This window comes from Mirounga leonina, unplaced genomic scaffold (assembly GCF_011800145.1).
Source record: "Mirounga leonina isolate KUSES-001 unplaced genomic scaffold, KU_Mleo_1.0 Mir_179, whole genome shotgun sequence".
Taxonomy (NCBI): Eukaryota; Metazoa; Chordata; class Mammalia; order Carnivora; family Phocidae; genus Mirounga; species Mirounga leonina.
Genome location: NW_023270466.1, coordinates 5492394 through 5520203, shown reverse-complemented (window position 1 = coordinate 5520203; position 27810 = coordinate 5492394). Strand labels below are relative to the sequence as shown.

Here is a 27810-nt window from a genome sequence, read left to right as displayed (position 1 = left end):
TGGGTAAACTGGTTTTCCTTTTTCATTAGCATCGTTATGACTGAACATTTATTGTGTTCCTAAAACGTGCAGGAACACACAGAATGCTGGTCCTACTCTGTCAGGGCCCAGTAAGGAAAAGACACACCAGTCTGGATTTTAACAAACAGGTGATTTAGGGGGCTGGCGATCCAAGTGATAGAAGAGCTGAGAAGCCAAACAGGGGAAAGTGAGGCAACCCAGGGATCCAACCCAGAGATCAGCCCAAGGGTAAGTAGCTGCTATGGGTTCTCTGGCAGAAGCCAGAGTCACGGTGGGGACTGTCCAATGGGCGCTGGGACCAGAGAAGACAAAGTCACTGCTGGAGATGCCAAGGGAAATAGGGAGGCGGAAAGAAATACCTTGTTTCTCACCAACTCTTGCTCTCAAATTTTCCCCCACTGCACTACATGGGCCAAACTTAGTAGGAAGCAGAAGACAGGGGAGCCTGGGAAATGAGGTTCCTTGCCATCCAGAGATCACAACAAGAGCAGAAATTGGACCTCAGAGCAAACAAGCTGTTGCAGTCTACCTATCCTAGCACTGTATATGCTATGATAACTCGCAGGTCTAATACAGGGCAGGGAAAGATTAGAGATTCAGGAGACTGTAGTCCTGGCCAACTTTTTAAATGACTTGACCTCTGTGAGTCACATGTCAAATGCAGATGGGAGACAGAGAGCTGACCTCTATCCTGGGCCATAAACCTATCATTCTGATCCCAAGATTATAAATCTAAGAACAAAAGTAAATTTTCATAGAAGACCCAGAATCTCCCACCAATGAGTTCCCAACTCCCACCTTAGTCCCCTGGGGCCCTTGGTCAACTGAATTAATCTTAGTTAACCGTGCAGCCTCAGGCTGTTGAAGAACCTAATGAGGAAGACTACTAGGGTTGATTCCTCCCAGGTGGGGCTGCTAGTGGTGGGTGCATGATGGGAGGGGTGCTGTCGCAGCTCAAGTAATTAAGGTATGCCTACTTCTGAAAATTCTATTAAGTGTTTTGCTTTATCCCCAAATGCCCATCTTAGACAAGGATCTCAAGGAGGAAAAGTATCATTAGTGGAAACAGGGTGTATTCCCACTGGCCAAATGGCAGGTGTAACTCCTGCTTCCTCTGACAATGGCAGATACTGAGAATCGAGGCTGTCTTTCTCACTGAAGCAGAATGGATCCCCCAACTTTTCTCAGTTCAAGAGCTCTACTTCCAATCTAAGTAGCCACTTCTAAGTAGACTCGTGGAGTTAAACTATTTGTGAGACTTACAAGGAAGTTGCAGACGCTTGCCTAGAGAGATTTCCTAAGACTTTCTCTACCTCAGGCAAAAAGGGGAGCTGACCTCATATCATGGTCTTAAGTCCCAGTGATGTGGGGTACAAAGACAGAAGGAAATGTAGATAAAATTAAATGTCCTTATAACCTGCAGCCCATTGACAAATACTTGAGACAGGCAGAGAATGACATTCCTCCAGAAACTCCCAAGGGTCTTAATGTTAATGCTTTGCTAGAGGGAAAAGCAACCTTAGCTTGACAATAGCTAGGCCTCCAGGATCCTGTGAGTCTTCTCTAGCATATGAAAGTCCTTTTGGAAACTTCCCTTTGTCTTTAATTACCCCAACTCCAAGTATATAATCAGCCATTCCTCACTACCCAAGTGCAGCCCTTTCTGCCCAGGGTCTTGTTGTGCTGTATTTATTTTTTAAATTAATTTATTTATTTGAGGGTGGGGAGAGGGAGAGAAACTCAAGCAGACTCCACACTGAGCCCTGACGCAGGGCTTGATCCCATGACCCTGAAATCAGACCTGGGCTAAACCAAGAGTCGGGCACTTAACCAACCGCGCCACCCAGATGCTCCCTGTACCCGTACTTTAATCAAACCACCTTTTTGCACCAAAGAGGTCTCCAGAATTCTTTCTTGGCCGTTGGCTCTGAACCCCAACATTTCCCCAATTGGTCAAGTCTGAAAGCACCTGTGCTCTCTTGCTGTTGTGCTCAGCACCTGGTTTCTGTAGGGTGACTCTGTTGTTACAGATCTTCCCCTTCCCTGCAGAGGGAATGAATCCTCCCTGAAAGACTGGCTTGCCAACAGGTTTGCTCTCCTTCTCCCTATATATAAAGTTGCATTCGGCCTGTGCCCTTAAGTATGTGGTCACCAAGGCTTCTCCCATCAGCCTTCACACCTCCACAATCAGATTTAAGATGAGATCATATCTGAGAAACACAGCAGAGGAAGAATCAGATGGACTTAGTGCGTTGCTGAAGGAGAGGGAGAAGGAAAGCCTCTCTGAAGCAGCTGGCCTCTAAGTTGGCCCCCAATGCCCCCTGCCTCCTGGTATTCATATCCTTATGGAGTACCCTCGCACATTGTACCAGGGTTGGTCTGTGTGACCAATAGGATATGGCAGAACAGCTGTCGCTTCTGAGAACAGAGAATTTAAAAATCTGTGCGTTTCATTTTAGGGGTTCTTCTATCACTTGCTCTGGGGGGAATCCAGCTGCCATGTCAAGACAGTACTCAAATAGGCTACGGAGGGGCCCATGTGCTAGAAAGAGAGACCTCTGGCCCACAGTCAGTGAGGACCTGAGCCTGTCGACAACCACGCAAATGCATTTGGAAGAGAATCTTCCAGCTGCGGTCAAGCCTTGAGATGCCTGTGGCCCTGACAGATAGCTGACTGCAACCTTGTAGGAGATCCTGAGCCAGAACCACCCAGTTAAGCTGTTCCTGGATTCTTAACCCTCAGAAACCGTGTGAGATAATAAATGTTTGTTCTTTTAAGCTATTAAGTTTGGGGTGATTTGTATGCAGCAATAGATAACAATTTTCTCAGGTTTCTGGCTCAGGTGATAAGATGGATTGTGAAGCAATTAAATAGGAAAGTCAAGATGACAAGCAGGATCACAGGAAGGGACAAGGGAAAAGGAGAGTCCCTATTTAATTTGCGCATACAGGGCTTTGCACACCCTATGGCAGAGGACATTGTATGGACACAGAGATCATTCTTTTCTAAAGTACAAAGAGTATAGTGTTCGGCAATGGGACTGAGTGTCTGAAACTGGACCGATCACAGAAAATTGAGGAATGATGGGTTTATGAACTGAGTATTGATGCTGCCCGCAGATTTGAGTCTGGGTACCACCCACAAATCAGGGAGTGTGTGTGGGAGGAAATCCTCCCATTGGCTAGATATTTAAAAAGCATGTTATCACCATCCTTTCCTCTCCCATTCTGGATTTTTTCCCCTCTGAGTGGTCTAGTTCTAGATATTCCGTTCTAGAGTTCTGTCCTGACCCCCCCTGGCATCCTCTCAAAGGCTCTTTCTACCAGACTGTCCCTGGGCACATGAATTCTCGCACCATGGGGATTAGTTACCTGGCCATGCCCCCAAGAAGTTCTCGCCTCCCAGCCCCCTACTGTCCTCACAATTCTCTTCTGCGACCTCCTCTTTACGCCGCTGGGCATCCTTGCTGCTAAAATCTATGTGTGTTCTTTCTTGCTTTCTGTAGAGGCTGGAGCAATGGAATGTAGAGCAAGGCAAAAGAGCCCAGAGTGACCACCTGGCTGAATACAAACGGGCCCATCAGGCCACCCACCTCAAAATATCCATAAGCCCTAACAAACCAATGGGCTACTTACAACCAGGCACAGGTATCAAAAAACGAAAAATTCCATACATCCCCATACCTCCTCACCTTCCCCCTTTAAGTCCAGCCCCACCCACCACCTCCTGGCAGACAGTCTCTCCTTTGCGGTCCTGCCTGCCGCCTCACCCTTGTAGTGTATTCAATAAACTTCTTGCTCCTTTGTTCTGCCTCCAGAGAATTCTGCACCACCTGTGCCGCCAGTCCCCACCCGATAGGGACGCCCCACATCTGGGGGCCCCCATCGGAATGGGAGAGACACCACACTTCCCTCTGGTCTCCAGAGCTGTAACTCTGAAAGTGTTAACAGCCCCATCTATAAATATAGCCACGCCTGATACAAGACTCAATCGTTTTCTCACTGGAATGTTTTCACAAATAGGAAAATAATCACCTAGGCAAAATTTCTTGAAAACGCAGATTATCTTCCTGCTCCCAGCCTACTCCTTTCTTGGCCTTTTCCCCTTTCTCAGTTGCAGTCTCCCTCCTTCCTTCCCAACAAGCCTACACCAAGCACCAATGACTTCATAAGCAATGGCCTTTGGAGCTTTTACAACCTGATATCCTTATGCATGTCACACAACCTAGTGTAAAGTTAAGTGACTATATATGTTTTATTTATTTGTGAGAGAGAGAGAGCACAAGCAGGGGGAACAGCAGGCAGAGGGAGAAGCAGACTCCTCGCTGAGCAAGGAGCCCGATACGGGACTCGATCCCAGGACCCCGGGATCATGATCTGAGCCGAAGGCAGACGCTCGACCAACTGAGCCACCCAGGCATCCCAAGTGACTATATATTTTTTTTTTTTTTTTTAAGATTTTATTTATTTATTTGAGAGAGAGAGAATGAGAGACAGCACAAGAGGGAAGAGGGTCAGAGGGAGAAGCAGACGCCCCGCCCAGCAGGGAGCCCGACGCGGGACTCGATCCCGGGACCCCAGGATCATGACCCGAGCCGAAGGCAGTCGCCCAACCAACTGAGCCACCCAGGCGCCCCCCAAGTGACTATATTTTTAACAGAGATGAAAACTTAACCTCTGGATAAAACTCTAGTGGTGGAATTTGAGGCATCTGACAAAAAAGTGGGGAATGGGTGAATGTAGGGACTTCACTGAGTCATAAAAATCATACTCCCCACATGGTGATTCAAGAATCAAGATGGCTCCCATCATACACACCTACAAATGAGAACTACAGAGAGCTGATTTCCTGTCCCCACACCCTGTGCCCCAAGAGGGGAGGAAAATCTATGCGCATTTATAAATACGCTCTGCAGCTATCTGGATGTGTAATCACTGAAGTAAATGCAGCTGTGTTTATTCAACATGCACAGCCTTGCACCTCGGCCATGTTGCTAAAACGCTTATGGGACAGATGTGCAGGCGCCAGCCTCCAATGCTCATAACTTCATTATTTCCAGACTCAATAATTCCTTCCAGCACACAGAGGAAAACTCTCTCATACCAGGGCTCATCCCACATGCCCTGGGATAAGCCACCCAATGAAAGGCTCCCTGGGGAGCTCAGTTAAACTACATAGGAGTTGTGGGGGTGGGGAGGACACTGAAAAATCAGAAAGAAAATGGAAAGACAGCGTGAGAGCAGACTCATGACTTGCTGCCATTAAAGAACTTCTAAACTGAGGAAGAACTTGTCAGAATAGCTACTACCTCAGCTTGATACATGTTTGTGTTCGTGCAGTGATTAAACAAGGACGAGACACACTAACTATGCTGCTATGGTCTGAATGTGTCCCCCTCAAATTCCTATGTTGAAATCCTAATGCCGATTTGACTGTTGGGATTAGGAGGTAGGCCCTCTGGGAGGTGCTTAGGTCACATGAGAATGAGGATCTTATGAATGAGATTGATGCCCTTATAAAAGAAGCCCAACAGAGCTCCTTAGCCCCCTCCCTCATGTGAGGACACAGCCAAAAGTCAGCAGCAATCTGCAACCCAGAAGAGGGCTTTCATCAGAGCCTGACCATGCTGGCACCCTGATCTTGGACTTCCAGCCTCCAGGAACAGTAAGAAATAAATTTGTGGTATTTTGTCATCATAGCCCAAATGGACTAAGACATACACCTTCCAAGATAAGAGGTCGGTGAACATTCACATGCTTGCTCATTTTCTTAAGGAGCCATCCATAAAGAAAACTTGTAGGGGATTGATTCAAAAATATATTTTATTTCTCTTCAGTTGACAACTACATGCATTTGTCTTTTTGCAGTCAGTGTGAAAAGGGGGTTATTCTTAATTTAAAAAATGTTTGACGTTCCACCACTTTCCATAAAATCACCCATTTTCAGAGACTTGGTACCACCATTCAGTGACTGGGGAGAGGGCTGCCTTAGGAGAAGCAGGCAGGAGGTGATGAGATGAGCCCAGAGTTGCCATGGGTGTGGCTTGTTGGGATGTTTTCCCACAATGAAGTACTGATCTGGTCACTGGAGGCCAGGAGGCCACAGATGTGATATTTCTGTGAGTCCGATTCTTTTAGAAAACTTGCCTGGGTTACAAAGTCTTCAGGCCTCCTCCAATTCCTTAACATCTCTTCTCCTTCCTGCACCTGATCTTTTGTAAGACTCCATGTTCTCATTAAACCCAAGTTACAAGCAAGCAACCCTCTTGCTTTCTTTGCCACAAAAACCAAGAGGCAGACTACTAAAGTAGGAAATGTCAACTATGACTCACTCTCTCTCCGCAACTCTACACACAGACCTTCCTTATTATATTCTCCTTCATGGCACAATTACCAAAACTGGGATCCCCAAATCATACTGGACATATGGCAGGTGCAAGGAGAATGCTGCTTGGACTCAGATTTTGTGAACAAAATGAACTGGACTGAATGGAAGTGGCTTTGAGTCAGAAATTCACCACTTTTTTTCAGCACAAGTGCTTTGGGTGCAAAACAGGCAAGCTGTTTATAAAGGCAAAGACAGTATTTCTCATTTGGAAGTCTCATCTGGAGATCTTAAGATGAAATCTCTTTTTAACACACGAGAAAATTAAGCCCCAGAGATGTAAAAGGCCTTATCTGAAGTCACACAGCTAATGGGCAGCACAGCTCAGACGAGTATTCTGGTCTCCTGGCTCTCACTTTCCAGGTTCTTTCCAACACACTATGCTCTTTGGTTAGGTCATTGTGATTTGTTATTTTCTACTGATGTTTGGTTATTCAGGGTTTTTCTATTTGGTTGGTTAGTCATTTGGGTTACTTGTGTAAATTAAGACAGTCCATCATTGCCTTTTCTCCTGTGACTTATCTGGGATTCTGGTAAATAGAGGTAGACCTAGAATCAAGGGGAGAAAGGCTAAAATAGAACCCTTCTAAACATTTTCAAGTTTGGGATTATCAATTTCTCCTGTAATCTTACAATGATATTATAGCATTAATGTGTACTTCCACTTCAGTTCTCATAAATTTTGTATTGGTTTCTTGAAGCAGGAAAGAAAAAAATGGATTAACTGTAGAAATGTTCCTTTTAGACCTGAAATCTTCCCAAAGATCTTCTGCTCATTCTTTTCAAACTTTCCTTTATAGCGAGATATTAAGCAATGAAACTATTTTCATGGGGGAAGAAAAAAACCATGTTTTAACATCTGGTTTTGATGTCAAACTAAAAATACTCCAAAAGTCTACATCTTCCTTGGTCCAACAGCTAAGTAATAAACATAATAGAGAAAAATCATTCTCTTTAGTATTTTGCCAACTTCATCCTGGTCTTGTCTAAAACAACATCATACTGATTTAAGGAACTTAAAATTTTTAATATTACTTTAAATTATAATGTATTTTCTTAGCCAGTTTCCTTATCTTTAATGACGATCCAAGTAAGTGGAGTTTTAAAAATGAATTTCCTATATTTAACTGAATTTCCACTCCATTCAACTCATGTTCGGTGATGTCATTAGCTTAAGCCCGGGTTCCCTAGACCACTTGGCCAGTTCCACAACTATTATAATGATCCTAAGGGAAAAGGGAACGGGTTACCAGAGAGAATGCTTTTAGTTTTAAATAACATTTTATTCAGTGGAATAGAAAAGTACATAAATTTTGAATTAAAGATTTCCATTTCTAAAAGTTTTTTTCTTAAGTATACTGAAGATCTAGAACCAAAAAGATATCAAGTCCCCTTTCTTCCCAGCTTAGCAACAACCTTAATACATTCTTGACTCTGTCCCTGTTCTCAAAGTTCTTCAAAATATTTTTAGAGGGCAGAAAAAAATCACACTACATGAAGTAAACAGGCTTTCCAAGAAGCATGTTGTATCAGACTATCATATATGTGTCTGTTTAGGTGGTCCTTTTTAAATGTCACCTCTAATCCAGTATCTACATGACAGTGGCCAGAAAGAACATTTCAGTTCAAGAACTTCCAAAATCCCACAATGACTAAGCCCCAGTAGGAAAATGTAGCTTTTATAACGATCAGGCACTTCATTTTAGAACTAGAATAGTAACGGGGGGAAAAGAAATTACTGACAATTATTGGAATACTCTTTTATAACTTCAAATACATTTTCAGTTCTCCAGAAAACATTGCCACTTGATAAAAACGGGAAGGCAGTCCTTACTTTTGTAAGAGATTTCAAGGTAGAAAGATGGTGACTGCTTTCCAGATTTGAAGTTTATTTTTTTAATAAACATTACTTTTGGTCAGGCTTAGATTTACTTTTTTTTAATTAACATATAATGTCTTATTTGTTTCAGTTAGGTTTACTCTTAAGTGCAAAGATAATACACAGATTTCCCATTTACCCCATACGCACTGTTATTAACATCTTATATTAGTGTATTTGTCACAACTGATAAACCAGTATTGATACATTATTAAAGTCTGTATTTATTCAGATTTCCTTGGTTCTCCCTAATGTCCTTTTTCTGCTCCAGGATACTACATTCCTTTTAATCATCATGTCTCCTTAGGCTTCTCTTGAATGTGAAGCCGTTTCTTAATACTTTCTTTGCTTATGTTGACCCTGAGAGGTTTTTCTTTTTAAGATTTTATTTATTTATGTGAGAGAGAGCACATGAGCAAGGGGAGGGGCAGAGAGAGAAGCAGACTCCCCACTGAGCAGAGAGCCCGACGTGGTGCTCAATCCGAGGACTCTGGGATCACTACCTGAGCCGAAGGCAGAGGGCTTAACCCTCTGAGCCACCCAGGTGCCCCAACATTGAGAGTTTTGAGGAGTACTGGTCAGGTATGTTGCTGAATGTCCCTCAACTGGGATTTATCTGATGTTTTTCTCTTGGTTAGACTGGGGTTATGGGTTTGGGGGAGGACAATCACAAAGATGTCATTTCATCACATCATACCAAGGATATACACTATATCAACATGACTCCTCACTTTGATGTTAACCTTGATCTCCTCACTGAGGTCATGTTTGTCAGGTTTCTACGATGTAAAGTCACTCTTATTTCTTAGCCCATACTTAATAAGGAGCAGAGTTATGTTCCACCTCCTTGAGGATGGAGTATCTACATAACTTGGACAACTTCTGTACCTTAGATATGTCTATTCTCTATTTGTTTATTTATTCAAATATTTCTTTATATTAATGTGAACTCATGAATACTTATTTTATACTTCAGGTCATCATCCAAAACTATTTTATATTGTTGCTCAGCTTTGGTCATTAGGAATTCTTTCCAATGGCTCCTTGGACCTTGGGCATATACCCTCAATTGTGGGCTACTATTGCTGCTGTTTGAGCACTTCCTTATTTTCTGGCACTACAAGATGCTCCAGGCTCATCTTGTATTATTTCCTACAGTCTTAGCCGTTCCTCCAAGAAGCCCTGGCTTCATTATTGGAGAGTGGTATTAGAAACCAAGACCCAGGCACTGTGCTTCTAGACCCTCCCATATGGCAAGCAAGGAAATTTACGTGTGCGTGCTAATCCTTGGAAAACACCTATTTATAATTATTTCTATAATGCAACCATCTGCATCCATCTTAAACTAAACATTAAACATGAGTTTATAGTGATGTCTCCAGTTCTAATCTATTACACCACAGAGATCATTCTAGCCTATTCCTCTTGCTCATCTGTAACCTCCCACTTCAACAGTGAGAAACCTGGCTCCCAGATTTACTTAATTTACTTAATTGCTCAATTCCAGTATACACATATGGTGGTACCAGAATTGTTAACTGGTACGCCCATAGGAAATAACTTTATCAACTACAGCACAGTATTTAGGCATAGCTCCTTTTGCCTTTAGTCTTACAAACTCCACTCATTTCCAAAGTGACTTAGGTCAGCACCTTTGCCCCCAAGCCCCTTCAGTGAGGTTGCTTCATACATTTTTAATATAATTTGATTGTTTTGTCACAATTTGCATTCCATCCCGGGATCCTTTGATCTCTTATTTATATATTATCAAACCAAATAATTTAAGTTTTATTTTCAACATGGGGTAGGGTGAGGGTGACAAGGGGAGAAGACACTGACAGAACTCAAAAGGGAAGGTATCAATTTAGAGATTTTCTTAAGTTTCTGTCTAATAACTGCTTAAAAATAGAAATTCACTGAAAGCTAATATATTTTTTAAATGTACTGAAATCTTTGCATACAATAAGGGACATGGTAAAGATCAAAAGTAAGAAATGTAGCTCCCTTTCACAAATGAAATACAGATTTTTTTCAAGGCGCTATCAGTAACTTTATTCAATTCTCCTAGTTGTAAAATGAGAATAAAACATTTTGTATCCGGGACTAAGAATGTAGGTATGCTGATAGTATTCTGCCACTCAAGGATAAAATGTAAGTTTCAGTAAAAGTAGACTCTATGCCTTGGAGAAAATAAGCTCTACCCAATTATAATTTTCACACAATTGTAAAATTTTATATATTTTCACACAATTATATTCATAAAGCTTTGTAACCCTGATGATTATTATCTGCTCTTATCACTAAGGAATATTTTCTGTCTAGCAACCTGGGATCCTTAGGCATTTTAAAGTCCTTAAAGTATCCAAACAGTTACCAATATACACCTAGATTTATTTGTAAGCATGTGGGAGAGTTGGTGGCCATTTATGGAAGATGATCTTGATTGTAATAAAATTACCCCAAAAAAAGACAAAAGGGAGAGAAAACATCTTTTGAGGATTTCTTCTGTAAAACAAAATTTATTATTCTTGTAAGGCTGCATATGTGCCATTTACTTACTAACATATAATCACGAACTCCCAAGGATACAGTTTAAACTCCTGCTATCATCATGCATTTTATTGAATTATCAGAAAAGGAGACATCACGAGTAAATCTGCCAAGTCAATCTTTGCAGGAAAAAGATGTGCCCTAGCACCTCTTCGGTTTCTTTATGGAAATCAGCATTTATCCGTAACTCATTCCTATTCAACACCTGACATGTAATAATGTAATTCACAAGTCTAATCTCTTTCTGGGTAGTGAGCACTGAGAAGAAAGCCATGTTTGAAGCCATTAATGAGTATTTCTTCCAACTACTGTCAATAGATTCTTCTTCCCCATTATTCTAACTCAGAAATGAAATATCTGGGAGTGTTAAAAACTATGATTTCCTAAATTAAGTATTCAGAAGCCATATTTAATTAAATCTTATTGAAAACCTTACCCTTAATAATTTCAAAAAACTTTAAAGATACAATAAGAACACCTGTTTCTTTCCCTCATGGTCTCACAAGAATATCCAATAAGTTATTTTATATATAAATCAGTATGCTTTTGTACTGGTGTAAGTTTGCACCAACCCTGCAATTTCTCAAAGGCTGCCTCAGACTCCAACAGAAATAAGACAAGAAATGAACTCATTCTCAGTGGGGCAGGAGACCAGGGCAGAGAAGTAAGACTGGAGGTAAGGAAAAGGATAATTAGAGCTCAAAGTCGAAGTGATGCTTAAAAAAAAAAAAAATCTAAAAGGTTTTTGGGGGTGGGTTGGGGAAGAGATCTAAGCAATTTCCCGAGACCACCGCTTCTGTCAAGGGAGTCATGCTATAAAAGAAGGAGCTCAAAACAAGTTCATTGAGATCAGCATTCCTCCAGCCAAACTCTGCAATAATTACTGTATTGATCTGCAGTACATTAGCACAAACAGGTAAAATAATGAGGAATCAATGAAGTTTGATTTTAAAATTCTCAAATTCTAAGAACCCTGAACAACTGTTGGAAGAAGGGCAAGAAGAAAAGCACAAACGGCTGCCTGAACACCTCAACGCCTCATCAATCCCTTCTCTCTACACTAAAAACCCGGAGTCTCCTGGGGTCAAATGGGAAAAATCGCGGCCAAAGGAGCAAGTGTGCAGTCTTGGCAGGGCTATGTCACGCGCCTCAGAAACAGACCTTTCCAGTGTTTGGGGGTTTGCACTATATGACAAGTGACAGAGTCCAGAGAGGCACGGCTGCCAAAAGACAGGTTCAGTAAGAAAGTCACAAAGCAGAGCTGGCTTTATTTGGAAGCCCTTGGCCAGGCTTCAGACTGACCCAACTTGGTGGCAGTTTATTCCCTCGGGGGGAATATGAAGGAACTTTGAGACAGTATTTGCTCAGAGACACATATCACTCCCATCTACAGCACTGAGGTCGCCAGCAGAGATCCCAACGGAGAGCTAGGCTCGGGATTTAATCATTAGGCTTGCCTTTCAATCTCCTAACTCCGAAATACAGGGGCTGAATAGTAATCTTTTCATCATGACTTAAGGAAATAATCCTATTAAGAGTGGAGCATGCCTGGGAATTCACCTGCTTCACTGTGGGCCTAGGGACTAGAATAGAGAGGAGCATCCTTGCCAAGACCGTCCCCTGTGGAAGAGCATCCATGCAAAGGCTCATCTCCCAGTGTGTGAGATTAACGGGCAGGGGGCTGTGGAGCGCCCAGATAACCTACCTGCCGCTCTGGTCTGAGGTCCATGTAACAGATCGCCCCTGGGGTTTGGTGCTGTACCATATCCTTATGGCGTGAGGAAAGTCAGTAGCTGTCTGAGCCCCTGTCTTCCTGATCTGTAAGCTCCAAGTGTCAGTGTCAAACAGGAGCTCCCCACAGCCAGGAGCCTGGCTGCAGCCAGCATAATAGTCTAACTGCTCCCGCCAACGCCCTGCAGGCAGAGTGACAAGTTCATGTACAATCTGATTCCTGAGCTCCTCAGAAACAACTGTGAGCTTGGGAGACCTTGTAAATTTGTCAATACCTGGCACAGCAGCAACATCCACCTCCTCTACCTTCAACACGGATAAATCACAGCAGTCCAACACTAGCAAAAAATCCTCACTCCCATGATTCCCTGTGTCACAGCGGTACTTTGAGCTAGAAATCCCAGAAGCCTGTTCCGGGTTGTCATGGTTACCATCTTTACCAGAAGTATCTTTTTCACCTTTACCACAGATTGCAAAATCATTATATCCTGTTTTAGATGAGAAGGTCCTTGTATCTGTCACAGGACTCTGGCAGGGTGCAGGCATCCTAAAACTGCAGGCTTCGTTTGACTCTGATCGGCAGGTGTCCTTGGTGGAACCACTCTGTTTCTCGAATCTGTCCCCAGGCTCAAAGAAAAGCACTATGGTGCCCTCAATGATTTGACTTTCGAAATCCACATCTAAATCCAGTACATAGTGCTTCACGAGTATGTGGCTGGTGTTGGCCATGAGAGGCAGGTCATCCTGGGAAGGGTCCAGCTTTATGTCCATGGTGTCGGTTGTTGTTCGAGAGCTTTGTTACAATCTCAGAAGGGGCTTCCTATCTGCCTTAATCTTCCGGAATCATAAGTGGCTGCTTACCAAAAAAACACCTGGTGTCACAAATTGTGGTTCCACAACTTTCAGTCCCCTGGCAAAGAAGAAAAACACAATTAGACAAAATTCCAAACAAGACCCTAAGTGTTCCTACAACCCACTGCTTCAGCAAACTGACTACCTCCTTAAATAATCCCCCAATGTGGTAGAAGCTCAGGGCTAGAAGGCAGACTAATCTTTCTGACTGACATCAAAGAAAGCTGCATTATGGGTTTCTAAAAATATTTCAATTACCAATGGAACGAAAGGGGCCTCCACAAAGCCCGAAGAATCATGCTCTTAACTAGAACAGTCCTTGTTTGGGGAAAGAGCAATTGTTATGCAAAAGCATAACTGAGTATCACTGTGCCTCTTGTTTTAAAAGATATTAAATGCATCATTTCTAATTTTGTGCATCAACGATAAGTGACTGTTTCTCTACTGTGATTCTAAGTAACAAATGTGAATGAAGGCTAAATGGCCTCATACGTTTTATTCTTTGAGAGTAATAATTTAATACATAAAATGTAACTCCAGGGATTAATGTACTTTTCACATTAGGACTGCTCTCATATCAGCACTTCCAGTAAATTACAGGAAAATGAGCCAATTTACCAGGAGTGCATTCTAAGTATTCCTTTGAGATTGTTCATGGAGATTTTTCAAATTTATAGTTAAATACTCAAGGTATATCATTACATCTTAATAGCTGAAAACCCATTAACATTTTGGATAATAGCCTTCTTGTGGCAAAAAAAAAGGTCTTCTCATTTGGAAAAAAAAAAGTATGCAAATATCTATAAAAGGAAAAAGAGAAATTAAAATGTAGAAACAGATGTTGTAATAAAATGCCCAAGTTCTTCATAAAAGTTCTGAATCAAAATGTATTCTTATTTTATAATAGCAATCCACCTAGAAGAAAAATTATTTGAAATTATTTCAGTCCCTGTTGTATACCTGATTTCTTTCAGTGTATGCTGTTCTTTATTTTTTATTCTTTTACCAAAAATGAAAAAGGGGGGGGGAATAACAACTCTGACAGAGTAGATATATTTAAAATAATTTTTGTATTTCTAAATATCAGGAGGTATTCTTGTATCAACTACAAAACAATATCACCAGCTTTTCAAGTAAAACTGAGCCCTCTCTTTTCATTCTGTTTAACTCCTCCTCACCTCCTCTCAGATTTTATGTGCCTGTCTACTAGACTCTTAATTCTGTTCCTTCTAGAATATCATTCCAGAAATCAAACCCACTGAATTTTCACTTTCTACATCTCCACAGCCTTACTTCCTCAGGAAAATCTTACCCACCCTAAGGGGGAAAAATCTGATTTCATGCTACTTTCCCAGTCGTAGAGACCATACACCCTTTGCATATTTGTCCTCTAGCCAAAGGGCCTGCTCAACACTCTGCTCCCTAAAGATGACCTGACACCAGGCCTCCATGCTCTTTGGACTAAGCCATGTGCCATACCTGGAGTGCACCCACAGCCACCTGCCAAATTCTGTTCTTTCTCCACACTCAGTTCAAATGCAATCATCTCCTGAAATCCTTCCTTACTCCCTATTCTCTCACCCTTCACCAAACTGCATGTGGAAATATACAATCTGATTTTTCAAAAGTAATAGGAATTGAGAGAAATGAGGGATGCAAAGAATATTTTGAGATTATAAAGAAGCTGGCACTCCCCTTGGTTCTAGAAGAATCAATGGGCAAAAGGAAGAAGGCAGAGTATTTCCTTTTCTGCATGAAAGCAACTAAACTTGTCGTGTAAGGAATAACAACCTTCAATAAAGCCATCTATGTAATGAAAAACAACAGATGTTAAAACGTCATCCTGTTGGTGTTTGGGGCTGCTAATATGCAGTCTTTTGTTGATTGGGCTCTTTAAAAAACCTTACTTAATATTTTTTTTAAAACCTGAGTATATACACACACACACAAGAAGAAAATCTGAATCAGCCGAGACAAGGGTTAACTTAGTGGCTGTGTACACCATGTCTGAAGAACTGTCTAGCTTGTGTAACAACATAAATATAACCATTCATTGTCTAACCCTAATAGATCCTTTCATTTATTTGTGAAATTTAATATAATTTAAGACTCAAACATATACTACAGAGCAGTTTTCACCACTGCTTTGTGACTGGTGGCAGATAACAAGGCAGCCTTCGAGCCCCATCCACAACCAAGCCTGTTAATATCACCTTGTCACCCTAACTGGCAACAGTTTGCTCTTCGGTGGATTGAGTACACTCCCCATAGTTGCAGTTCTAACTCTTTTCCTCTTTTAACTTTCTAGTTCCATGCCTGCTGACTCATTCTCAGTTGATTATTTGGCCTCCTACTTTACTGAGATGATTCTGAATCTGAAACTCCATCATGGCTCAAGTATCTGTAGTTCTTCACAACTACTGCCTTCTCCTTTCTGATTCAAAGGAGACAATATCCCTTCTCACCAAAGCTAATTCCTTTCCCCTTGAATCCTAGCTTTTGGGGTCTGAAAGGGCCAAATGAATGGCACTCTTCTTGCCCATCCAAATTCTGAACATACCAAAAAGTAAGATGAGGATATGGCAGAGGGATACCAAAATATCACCATTATTACTGATGAAGGCTAAACTGGACAATATGATTTAGTGTGGGAACCAAAGGTACCTGAAAATTGAATCCCCATATTCAATAGATTTACCCACAAGGTCACAGGAAACACTAGATCAGGTCAAAGCTCCCAGAGGAGAGGGTACCCTCCCCAGGCAAGAATTAAGGCCTGGGGAAGTAAGGAGAAAAGCTATCCAAGTTGAGCATTGCTGCCCAAAAGCAAAAGGGAAGAGCTGAAAGGAGCAGAACATGCTCAATTTCGTCTTCTCACTCCACCTCCCTTAAGGTAGAAAAACTAAAGTGATCAGCAATGTTACAGTAATTAAGCTCCCCTCACAAGACAGGAAACATCAGAAAGAAGAAAGAGCTCCCCCGGCCACACACACCCCGAACACTATCTCCTTCCACTAATTTGGAATCTTGTTGCATTTGACAAAAAAAAAGTTTCTCTTGCCAACATTTTCTTCCTCTCAATGTTTCCATCCTGTTCCTAATGTTTCAAACACCCCCCAGGGCTACCATCTTCAAAAACAAACACTGCAATACATCCATCTATCAAAGCATTATGTTGATACCTTAAACTAACACAATGTTATATGTCAATTATATCTCAATTAAACCAGGAAAAAAACAAACAAACCAAACATTTAACCCTGTTGCCCATGTTAGCTAAGTCTTTACTTCTTTGCATTTTGGAGCTGACAAATTCCTTAGGGCTCACTTAGTCGAACTCTCCAGTTTTACAAATGATGACACTGAGGCCCAGAGAGGTAAAGCAATTCGGTCACTCATTTCTGATATTTTCTCCTTGCTGATTCTTTCGTTTGGAATTCTCATCTTCCAGCTCTTGTGGCCATTTCCTTCATACTGTCCAAGTCATAAATCAAATGTCACCTCATAAGACTGTCTTCTATATTCTCATTCTACCTTGTCTACCATTTTCAAGTTGTGTGGACTAGACTCAATTCATATTCTAATAGCTTTGGGGGTAAAAGGAGAAGTTTGGGGCCAGCCCCAGGAGATTCAGATCACGGTCACCTCTGTCTGGTTTCCAACCTAAGTTATGTATAATGTGTGAGTCTGTTAGAACTCGTTGCTTATTACACCTATTTCCTCCTTGCCTTGGCTTCTTAGATGACCTGAATCTCCTCTCCCTGCAAGTATACAACTCTCACTGACGTCAATCAGGGTCACTTCCCATGTTTAGGGAAGAACTGAACTAACTGGTTGCAAATGCTTGTATGTGGCCACCTTGTAAGGCCTCTCTCAGCAAATAGTAACCATATTTCTAAGCAGTCTGTTGACTTCAGCACTTCTTGCCATTATTGTGCTCCAATTTAAAATGCCAGCCTGTCTCACTGAAGCATTTTTCCATTCTGTCATAAGCCATAACATATAAAATTCCCCCCTTTATCAAACCCAATGGTTAGTTTCCAGTGGCTAACCACTGCTGCCTCTAAAATAAGTGTACTACGTGCTATGTATTTTAAATGCTTAAATGATTGTCTCAGCAACACCATTAAAGGCTTCAAAAGAATTAATGTACAGCAATATTTTTCTTGAGAAAGGCGGGAGGAGGGGGGAGGAAGGGAGGATCAAATACTAAACAGAGTTATGGCACGGGGAAGAAACTGCCTTGCCACTTTCAGTCACCCAAACAGAAATGCACACATCTACAAATGTGTAAAATAGCCTCTGTAGAGCCATTCCAGATCCCTCTAAAGAGAGTAATTTCATTCTCCTTTCCAGCTACAAGGCCATGTGTATCATTCTCATGACCCTCAACTTACCCTGCTTCATTTTGCAGCTACCTCTACCTTCCAATGGTCTATAAGCAACTAGGGATTCCTGATTCATCTCTGTGTGCATGACCACGTTGAGTAGAATGCCCTACACATGGTAGGTTCTCAGTAAATATCTGTGGAATTGACATCTGAGGGCATTTATAATTTCTCGTTATCCACAGAATAGGGGTTCTGGCTTACATAGGTTTAGTAGAAAGTTACGGTTAACCAACATCTTCCTCCAAATAGCTCTCAATTTTTTTTTTTTTTAAGATTTTATTTTTTTGACAGAGAGAGAGAGAGACAGCGTAGAGGGAACACAAGCAGGGGGAGTGGGAGAAGGAGAAGCAGGCTTCCCACTGAGCAGGGAGCCCGATGCGGGGCTCGATCCCAGGACCCTGGGATCATGACCTGAGCTAAAGACAGATGCTTAACGACTGAGCCTTCACCTGTCCCTCTATGCCACATCTCTTTTCCTATAAGCAACTCAAAAGAAAGGGAGAAATTGCAAAAATGCTTACTATATAGTACTGAGCACACTATGAGTAGTTACAAAATATTTAATTCTACAGACTACTTGTTCAGAGGAGGACAGCTTTCTGCTACTCCAAGTGTGTTCATTCTGTAGGATACAGTGATTGCTCTTAATGACAGCTATTTTATATACCGAAAAGTATACTGTTTCTGAGCATAGCTCCTCAGACATTCAAATGCATATAAGCATAGGAACATAGCTTATTACTGTGAAATTTGATAAAATAATTTCAGAATTAGAAGGACTCTTAGAAGTACAAATGTATTATTTTGTATTTAGAAGTGTCACACTGGGGCGCCTGGGTGGCTCAGTTGGTTAAGCGACTGCCTTCGGCTCAGGTCATGATCCTGGAGTCCCAGGATCGAGTCCCGCATCGGGCTCCCTGCTCGGCAGGGAGTCTGCTTCTCCCTCTGACCCTCCTCCCTCTCATGCTCTCTGTCTCTCATTCTCTCTCTCTCAAATAAATAAATAAAATCTTTAAAAAAAAAAAAAATAGAAGTGTCACACTGACATATTATTCTGTAACTTCTTTCATGCAATGGTTTTGAAATACAACCATACAGATGCACATAAATCTAGCTCGTTTCCTTTAACTGCTGCTTAGTGTCCCTATATGAATATTCTACAATTTGTCTATACATTGCTCTGCTAGTATTTAAATTCTTTTAAATTTTTCATTATTATAAACCATGCTGCAATGAACATCCTTATATATGTCTCCTGGTGCACATGTGCAAGTGTTTCCTGGATAAAACACCTAGAAATTCCATTTGGCCTGAGATTGGTATTGTCACACCTGCTTTCTTTTGGTTTGTTTTTTCCTGATGTATCTTTTCTATCCTTTTATTTTTATTGTTAACTGCTCTGAGTTGTTTTGCCTTTTGCCTTGGATATCTTTTTAATGCAACATTTGGCTGCATTTAAAAAATATAATTATCGGGATGCCTGGGTGGCTCAGTTGTTAAGCGCCTGCCTTCGGCTCAGGTCATGATCCCAGGGTCCCGGGATCGAGTCCCACATCAGGCTCCTTGGTTGGCAGGGAGCCTGCTTCTCCCTCTACCTGCCACTCCCCCTGCTTGTGCTCTCTCTCTCTGACAAAAAAATAAAATCTTTAAAATATATATATAATCATTTTTAATAACTGAAGTAAATTTATTTACATTTATCATAATTACTGTTATAACAGCACTGATCTCTCAGCCAATTATTTTGTGTTTTCCATCTACTATGATTTTCTTTGCTACTCAGCTTTTACTTTTTCTACTTTTTGTTGCATTTTTTCTGAGTTTTTTCCCTCTACTGCTTCATCAGTTATACAATCTATTTATTTTCTTTAACACGCTTACTTCAGGTCAATCTCTAGTAGTCTTTTGAATAATACAAAGACCCTAGGAAGTTTTATCATCAGTTTCTCCTTTTCCCCATTCTCTATCAGCTTCCAGATTATTGTTGCCAGTGTCTCAGTATCACATTGTTTTTTTGTTTTTTTTTTTTTAAGATTTTTTATTTATTTATTTGAGAGAGAGAGAGAATGAGAGACAGAGAGCATGAGCGGGAAGAGGGTCAGAGGGAGAAGCAGACTCCCTGCTGAGCAGGGAGCCCGATGCGGGACTCGATCCCGGGACTCCAGGATCATGACCTGAGCCGAAGGCAGTCGCTCAACCAACTGAGCCACCCAGGTGCCCCAGTATCACATTGTTTTTAACAACCCTCACCCAACTTAGAAAAATTGAAGTCAATAGTTATTTGTATTTGTTTACCAGCTTTCTTTCTCATGACTGATTCACACAGTCCATTCCTTCTGTCAGGGTTCAATTTTGCTCTAGTTAACTGCTGCCACCTGACAAATTAACCCAAAACTCTGTGGCTTCAAACAGCAACCATCTGATTATACTCCGTGAGTCAGGAATTTGGGTAACACTCAGCTGGGCCACCTTATGAATAGGACTATAGCACTCAGTGGTACCCAGCTAGACGATGGGCTTATCTGGGGGTTCTGATGACCAGAGTAGCTACACAAAGCCTCTTTAATATGGAGGTCTTAGAATAATTGGGACATTTCATATGGCAACTGGTGGCTCCCAAAGCAAGTGTCCCAAAGGACTTCTGACCTAGCCTCAAAAGTCAACTACATTCTATTGGTTTCAAAAGAGTGGTACAGCTAGCTAGTCCAGATTTAAGGACAGGGAACTCAACTTCACATCTTAACGGGGGAGTCACTGGATCGTACTGGAGAGTAGCCTGTGAGATGGTAGATACTGTTATAGTCATTTAGGGAAAATATAATTTCCTTTTTACTTAAGTAGTTATTTCACTTAGGCTGATAGTTATTTTCACTTAGCACCTGGAACACATTACTATATTCCAACATCTCTTTTTTCGGATAAGAAGGTTGGTATCAATCTTCATTTCTTGATATTTATGTTTTTTCCCCCTGGTAGCTTTTATATTTTTTTTTATTATCTTTGATGTTCTATTGTTTCAATCAATGTATCTAAATATGGATTTATTTTTATTTGGCTTGCTCAAGATTCAGTGTGCTCCTTCAGCCTGAGGAATTCTTTCCATGTATAACCCTGAGGAGACAGCAAATCTCCTTGGCTCTCTACTGAAACAGTGTGATGGAATTTTCTTTCTCCAGTCACCCCTTCACAGCTTCTAGCTTTACACAGATAACTCAGTTTCAGTTCTCCACATGTACTAGGTCTATAGTCAAGTACCTCTTCCTTGATAGGTATCAGGGTCCCGACCCCTTCCCGCCCCCCTGCCCCCCTACAGCTATTAAGCCTATTCTCATTCCTCTGTCAGAACCTCTCAGGTTAGGCTCCTGTTCATCATCCTGACTTTATAATCCCCCCCCATTTTGGTCAACGAGGATAACTCCTTCTTGGTTGTGAATTTGCATGTGTGTGTGTGTGTGTGTGTGTTCATAGGTGTATGTATGTTGTTGTACTTTACAAAGCATTTCTAAATACTTGAAGTGGGAAGGGGGATTTTCTTAAAATTCAGTTAATCATACTGACCAGAAGCCCACGAAGCCTGCTTTACCAATTAAATGGTCCACACCCACAAGTCCCCTGGCTTAAAAAGTTTTCATGCAGGGCATGCTTTGCTGCATAACTTTATAGGCACCATAGCTACAGATTCCCTTTCATCATCACAAAAGCCTAGAGAGATGCTTAAAGACTGAGAGGGGGTGCCTGGATGGCTCAGTCAGTTAAGCGTCTGCCTTCGGCTCAGGTCATGCATGATCCTGGGGCCCCAGGATCAAGTCTGGCATTTGGGCTCCCTGTTCAGCGGGGAGTCTGCTTCTCCCTCTAACCCCGCCCCCTGCTCATGATCTAATAAAATAAATAAAATCTTCAAAAAAAAAAAATGAGAGGATAAGAATATGTGCAAAGAAAGAAGCCAAGATGCAGAGAAAGCTGGACCATATTACTCATTCATTCAATATGGAATCCTCTTCTATTCTCTTTACTCTCTCTCTCCCGACCATGTCCTTGAGGAAATCTTTCCTGACTTCACTGATTAAGTCAATTTCCCAATTATTAGATCTCATAGCACTGAGTACTTCTTCACAGTTCAACAGTTTTAGTTTTACATTTTTTGTTTGATCATTTAATATTCTTCTTCCTCTTAAATGAAGGAAAATACCACTTCTGGTAATAGCAGAGTAGCTTTTATCAGACCAATCCTCCTACTGGCAGCACTGATAAACTCTAGACAACAACAAAAATCTGAAGGCAGGTGACAGTGAGCAAAAAGCTGACAAAAGCTATAGGGAGCTGACACTTAGAGAAGGGAATGGCACTGAGTTTCCTTGTCATAGTTTTTCACCTGAGGGCATGTCCTAGTTGGCCATATGCAGCTAAAATTCAGACTGAAACTTGCAATCTTACTGGCTAAAAAATCAGAGAACAGAGTTCAGGAGTGACTCAGCACCTGGATGGTAAAGAAGGAAAACTTCAGAAAAGGTATGAGCCCCATATTCTGCATATATACTGCCCAATTTTCTAATGAACCCCTGAACCATCCATGTTAGGGGCAGACCAAATAGTCCAAGTATGGCTCAATGTACTGAACTAACCTCTGCTTTCCTCTGCCCACTGCGGGGAAACCAAATATGGAAGTTTGAGTTCACCTGAGTTAATTGTCTGCTAATACAAGAAAGACATTAAAACTCTTCAGAGGAACATAAATCCAGTTTCTATTAAAGTAGCAATCACAATGTCCAAGATAAAATAAAAAATTATTAGATATAAAAAGAAATAAGAAAATATGACCCATACTTAAAGAAAAAGCAATCAATGGAAACTGACTTGAGTGGACCCAAATATTAGAATTAGTATAAACAAAGAATTTAATGTAGTATTATATTAGTATTATAATTAAGGACATAAATGCTATAATGAACGAACTAAGGAAAACTCAGCAGAGAAATAGAAATTGCTAAAAAAAAAAAAGAAAATTCTAAGAACTGAAAACTACTATATCTGAAATTAAAAATTCACTGAAGTTTAATAGCAAACTAGAGATTACAGAAGAAAGAGTAAATGATCTTGAAAATATTTATATAGCAATTATACAATCTGAAGAACACAGAGAAAAAATGTGAATCAATGAACAGAACCTCAGGTACCTATGGGACAAAGGTTCAACACATATAGAATTTAAGTCCAAGAAGGACAGATGAATAAGAATGCTGCAGCAAAAAATATGCTTAAAAACAGTGAGCAGTGAGAACAACCAGCACCCAGATTATGGTTCCTAAATACCATTTTCCAATGAAAGGAACCAGGTCTCCTTGGAGAAGGGGCTGATTCTAGGATTGCGGCAGGAAAAATGCAAGATCATATAGAAGCTCTGGGCTCATCTTCTACTCAAAGGTTTGAGCGATTACTAATCTATCTGCCCAAAAAGGGAGAAAGTTAAAAAAAAAAAAAAAGTGTGGTGTGGGGATTGGGCATCTCAAAAAAACAAAAGAACTAACTGCAGGAGCTTCCAATGGCCAAAGGTAGAACAATCTTAACGGGAAAATAATGATGGTATTGGATTAGAACCCAAAGAATAAAATAAATAACCTATAACTCTATTCTGATAAAAACAAATGATTGATAAATGGGGAGGGAGGGTACACCTCCCTTAAAGAAGGATTCCAAAGAATAGAAGTAGATATGACCTCTTCCAGAAGGCAGGGGTAGGGCTTAATTTCCTTCCTTTTGAGTATGAGCTACACTTAGTAACTTGCTTCCAAAGAATAGAGAATGGGTAAGAAAAAATACTAAGTTTAGAGTAGTGAAATCTGGCAGACAAAAACTTAACCACATTATCAAGGTTAGTATCACCAGTGATAAATCATGTTGGTATCATTATCCCCTGATAGGATTCAATTGATGAGAAGGGCACCTTACCTCTGTAGTATTCTTCCCCAAATCCATAACCTCAGTCTAAGCTTTAGAAAACATCTGACAAACACACATTGAAGGACATTCTAAAAAATATTTGGCCAGTACTCTTCAAAAATGTCAAGGCAATGAAAAGCAAGTAAAATCTGAAAAACTATAATAGATTGAAGGAGACTTGGGGGTATTATAAAATGTATGTGGTATCCTAGACAGGATCCTAAAACAGGAAAAAAAAAATAAGGACACTAGTGCAAAAACTGTTCTTAGCAGCATTGTGCCAATTTACTTCTGTAATTTAACAAATATACCATAGTTATGTAACATGTTATCAGGGGAAGCTATGTCATATGCATATGGGAACTCTATACTATCTTTGCAAATCTTTTGGTAAATCTAAAAGTATTGCAAAAGAAACCATTTATTTTTAGAATAGTTAAGATTTTCCAAATTTGGTGAGAGATATAAATCTAAAGATTCAAGAATCTGAGAACAAACCCAAGCAAGATAAACACAAAGGAAACCACACCTAGGTACGACATAGTCAAACTGATAAAAAACAAAAATAAGGAAAAAATCTTGAAAGTAGCCAGTACAAAATGATATTACATGCAGGAGGAAAAAGATACAAATGACAACTGGTCTCTCATCAGAATAACAATTTCTCATCAGAAATAATGGAGGCCCATGGGACGCCTGGGTGGCTCAGTCGGTTAAGCGTCTGCCTTCGGCTCAGGTCATGATCTCAGGGTCTTGGGATCAAGTCCCACATCAGGCTCCCTGCTCACCAGGGAGTCTGCTTCTCCCTCTCCCTCTGTCTCTTCCCCCTGCTCATGCTCTCTCTCTCAAATAAATAAATAAAATCTTTAAAAAAAAAAAAAAAGAAAAAAAGAAATAATGGAGGCCCAGAAAATAATGGAATGGTATCTTTTAAGTGTTAAATGAATTTGGGGGAGCACACTTGCCTCACATATATTAGTCCTAAAATATTATTTATTTTATAATAATTTGCTATGAAGTCCTTATTTTTGTACTTAGCAAAACAGCAGCCTATTTCTGCTTAAGTTACCCAAATTTCTGAATAAGCGGGGCCTGAACTAATTTCCACTTTATTCAAAATTGGTATTTCCTCTTATTTATTTTTAAATTTTTAATTCTATTTCAAAACAAATACATACTCTATTAACACTCTCCAAAATGACTGGCTCCTTCCCTCCTTAATAGAAATTCTCATGAATTGTGGACACATTGACATAGCATGGAGCAGGTTTTCTACTCAAAGGTTTGAGCGATTACTAAACTGGCCCCTCAGAACTTTTCTTTCAGCTCCTCATTTTCATATCTCACCAATTTGATAGAAATGGTTCATCAGTGCCTGAAACAGGTAATAAAGTCGAAGTTATTTTTAAACAGCAGAAACAAGCCAATCAGATAAAATCACCTTTATCTCTGCTACAGTTTTGATCTCGGAGGTTAGGATATGCCAATATGCCTTCAGTCACTTTATTTGGTTTCTAGCATTTTAACTTTTGTTCATTTCTTTTTATTTTTGTTCTACTTTGAGTAAAAAAGCAGTGTTAAAACAACATTAAACTATGTTTTAAATGAACAAGTACCAGGATATTCAGAGTTTAAATTCCCTCTGGAACCCTAATTCTAACAGCCTATACCCCCCTGTATAAATATATGCTACAACAGGGTCTTTCATTGCAAAACTCATACCTGCGAGGCAATGTCATTTATCACTGAGTAAATAATGCAAGATAACATACTGAAAAGGGGATTTTGCTTTAGTCCCTTAACTATAAATAAAAATATGTAGCACTTTGCAGGATTACCACATGTAGTATGATATTAACTTAAATACTAATCTTTAAGCCAAACTGTAAATAAGATAAACTGTGGCCTCTGGTCTCAAGTTTTAAATAGCCTCTCTTTTCTTCAAATTTACTGCTTTCATGAAGCATAGAAGGGTGACTGCATATAATTTGTGATCATGTAATGAAAGAACTATTGTGATATGTATATGTGGGGGGAAAAAAACACAACAACTGGAGTTTATGTTGTTGTGGGAATTATAGAACGTGCTTGTGATGAAGATCAGCGCAATGAAGCCAAGTCAGAACCAGAGTCAAAGGCCTTTTCCCGGATAAAGAAAGCAAATCACTGTCAGCTGTGGTTTGATTTATATATTATAACCAGTCAAGGGTGGGGGGCAGAGGTCTAAAATGTGAAAACTGAAAACAAAACTGATTTTACTCACATCAGTATATGACTAGCCTGAATTATGCTTGAACATGATCTGATATGATGGAATTCAGCCTCCCTGATGGCAGCCTGTGTTGATTTTGGCTCTTCTGATCCTATCTCAGCATCCAGATGCCATTCCTCTTTGGTGCCTAATGTGTTTATGCTCACATTATCAGCAGGCATTGGGTTGCAAAGATCAGACTGGAAGTGATTTCACTATTTTCAAAGAGAAAAGAATTTATCCCTCTGATTGCTACTTGCTTGCAAAGTAGAGCTTGTTTCAGTTTTCTAAAGAGTGCCACTTAAGGGCGCCTAGGTGGCTCAGTCAGTTAAGCGGCTGCCTTCAGCTCAGGTCATGATCCCAGGGTCCTGGGATCGAGCCCCACATCGGGCTCCTTGCTCGGCAGGGAGCCTGCTTCTCCCTCTCCCTCTGCCTGCCGCTCTGCCTGCTTGTGGGGCTCGCTCTCTCACTCTCTCTCTCTCTCTGTCAAATAAATAAGTAAAATCTTTAAAAAAAAAAAAGTGTCACTTAAACTAAATTACAGCAGAGTAATGGCAAAAGGATTCCTGGGAGAACACATTACGGTTATAGAAAACAGGAAATTTCACTTTTCTACCCCTTTCTCAAGAAGTCATACTTGCCCCATGGCGGCTGACCAGCGAAGGCACTGGAAAGGTTATGTACCTGCTGAACTACAGGTCTGATTCCTCCTTAGATGTGTCTTTATCAACACTGTTCTGCTTCCTGGCACTATCAACAATTAAAGGTTTCATAAACTAGAAAACAACTTATCTGTGTCAAAATCGTTAGATGTGTCAATTGAATACAACAAAGAACTCATCAATCCTAACACAGCCTGCTGTGGGTACACCTCTCCAGAAGCTGACTTTATCCTCACGGAATCCCTTTATCCTTCCCTCTTACCTCTTTGCCATCTTGTTTAAGGCACAAGACCTACTAACAACTCTCCATTATCCAGAGGCAAATAACTTGATTTGTTAGTTTTATGGAAAACTAAAAACCAGTGAAAACATCTGTTAGAGATACTTTATCTAGAAGAAGAAATAACTGATACTTATTGAGTGCTTACTTACGTATCTGAAACTCTCCTAATCCCCAGCAATGTTTTTTATTCTTACTATTCCCTTTTATAGATGAGGAAATGATGTTCAGAGAAGCTAAGTGTACAAGATTACCAAGATTTTTTTTAAAGATTTTATTTATTTGAGAGAGAGAGAGAATGTGTGCGTGAGCAGCGGGAGGGGCAGAGAGAGAGGGGAAGGGAGAAACAGACTCCCGGCTGAGCAGGGAACCCTATGCGGGGCTCGATCCCAGGACCCCGAGATCAGGACCTGAGCCGAAGGCAGATGCTTAAACGACTGAGCCACCCAGGTGCCCCTCAAGATTACCAAGATTTGAACTCAAGTAGTTGGACTTAAGAGTGTTCTTAAGTGCTATCTCATGGCCTCTACCACATGGCAATGCTACAGAGTAACAAGACATGCTACCTTATATCAATGTCACGTGGAACACCAGAGGCCCATCACAGACAACAGCAAAGGTGTGGGGGAAACTGAGGGCTGGGACAGGACTGTGGAGGGCGAATAATCTGGTCAGGGAAGGGAGGAGTGGGCACAGACAATAGACCCTGTATCTCTGCCCAGCTCTTATCCCATTCTAATACTTAAAAGAAGAGAGAACTCCATGAAAATGAGAAATTAGTTAACAGATGATTTTGACAGGTAGGAGTTTTGAGATACATCTCAAATTTTACAAGGTTTAGAGTAACTAAAACATCACACTTGTATTCTTT

General features: G+C 40.7%; 1 protein-coding gene across 10 annotated transcripts in view; it reads right to left on the bottom strand.

The window, feature by feature from the left end:
- Window positions 1–27810, bottom strand: part of AOPEP (aminopeptidase O (putative)) — a 355797-nt gene that overhangs the window by 307016 nt on the left and 20971 nt on the right. For 9 of the 10 annotated variants that reach the window (XR_004682777.1, XR_004682778.1, XM_035024441.1 and 6 more), the window contains exon 2: window positions 12541–13476. Coding sequence is in view for 8 of the 10 variants with exons in the window: in XM_035024441.1 (XP_034880332.1) it covers window positions 12541–13337 (797 nt within the window). In the remaining 2 variants the exon portion in view is untranslated. Of the gene's footprint in view, window positions 1–12540; window positions 13783–27810 lie in introns of those variants that run through there. The other variant, XM_035024442.1, reaches the window with a different exon arrangement.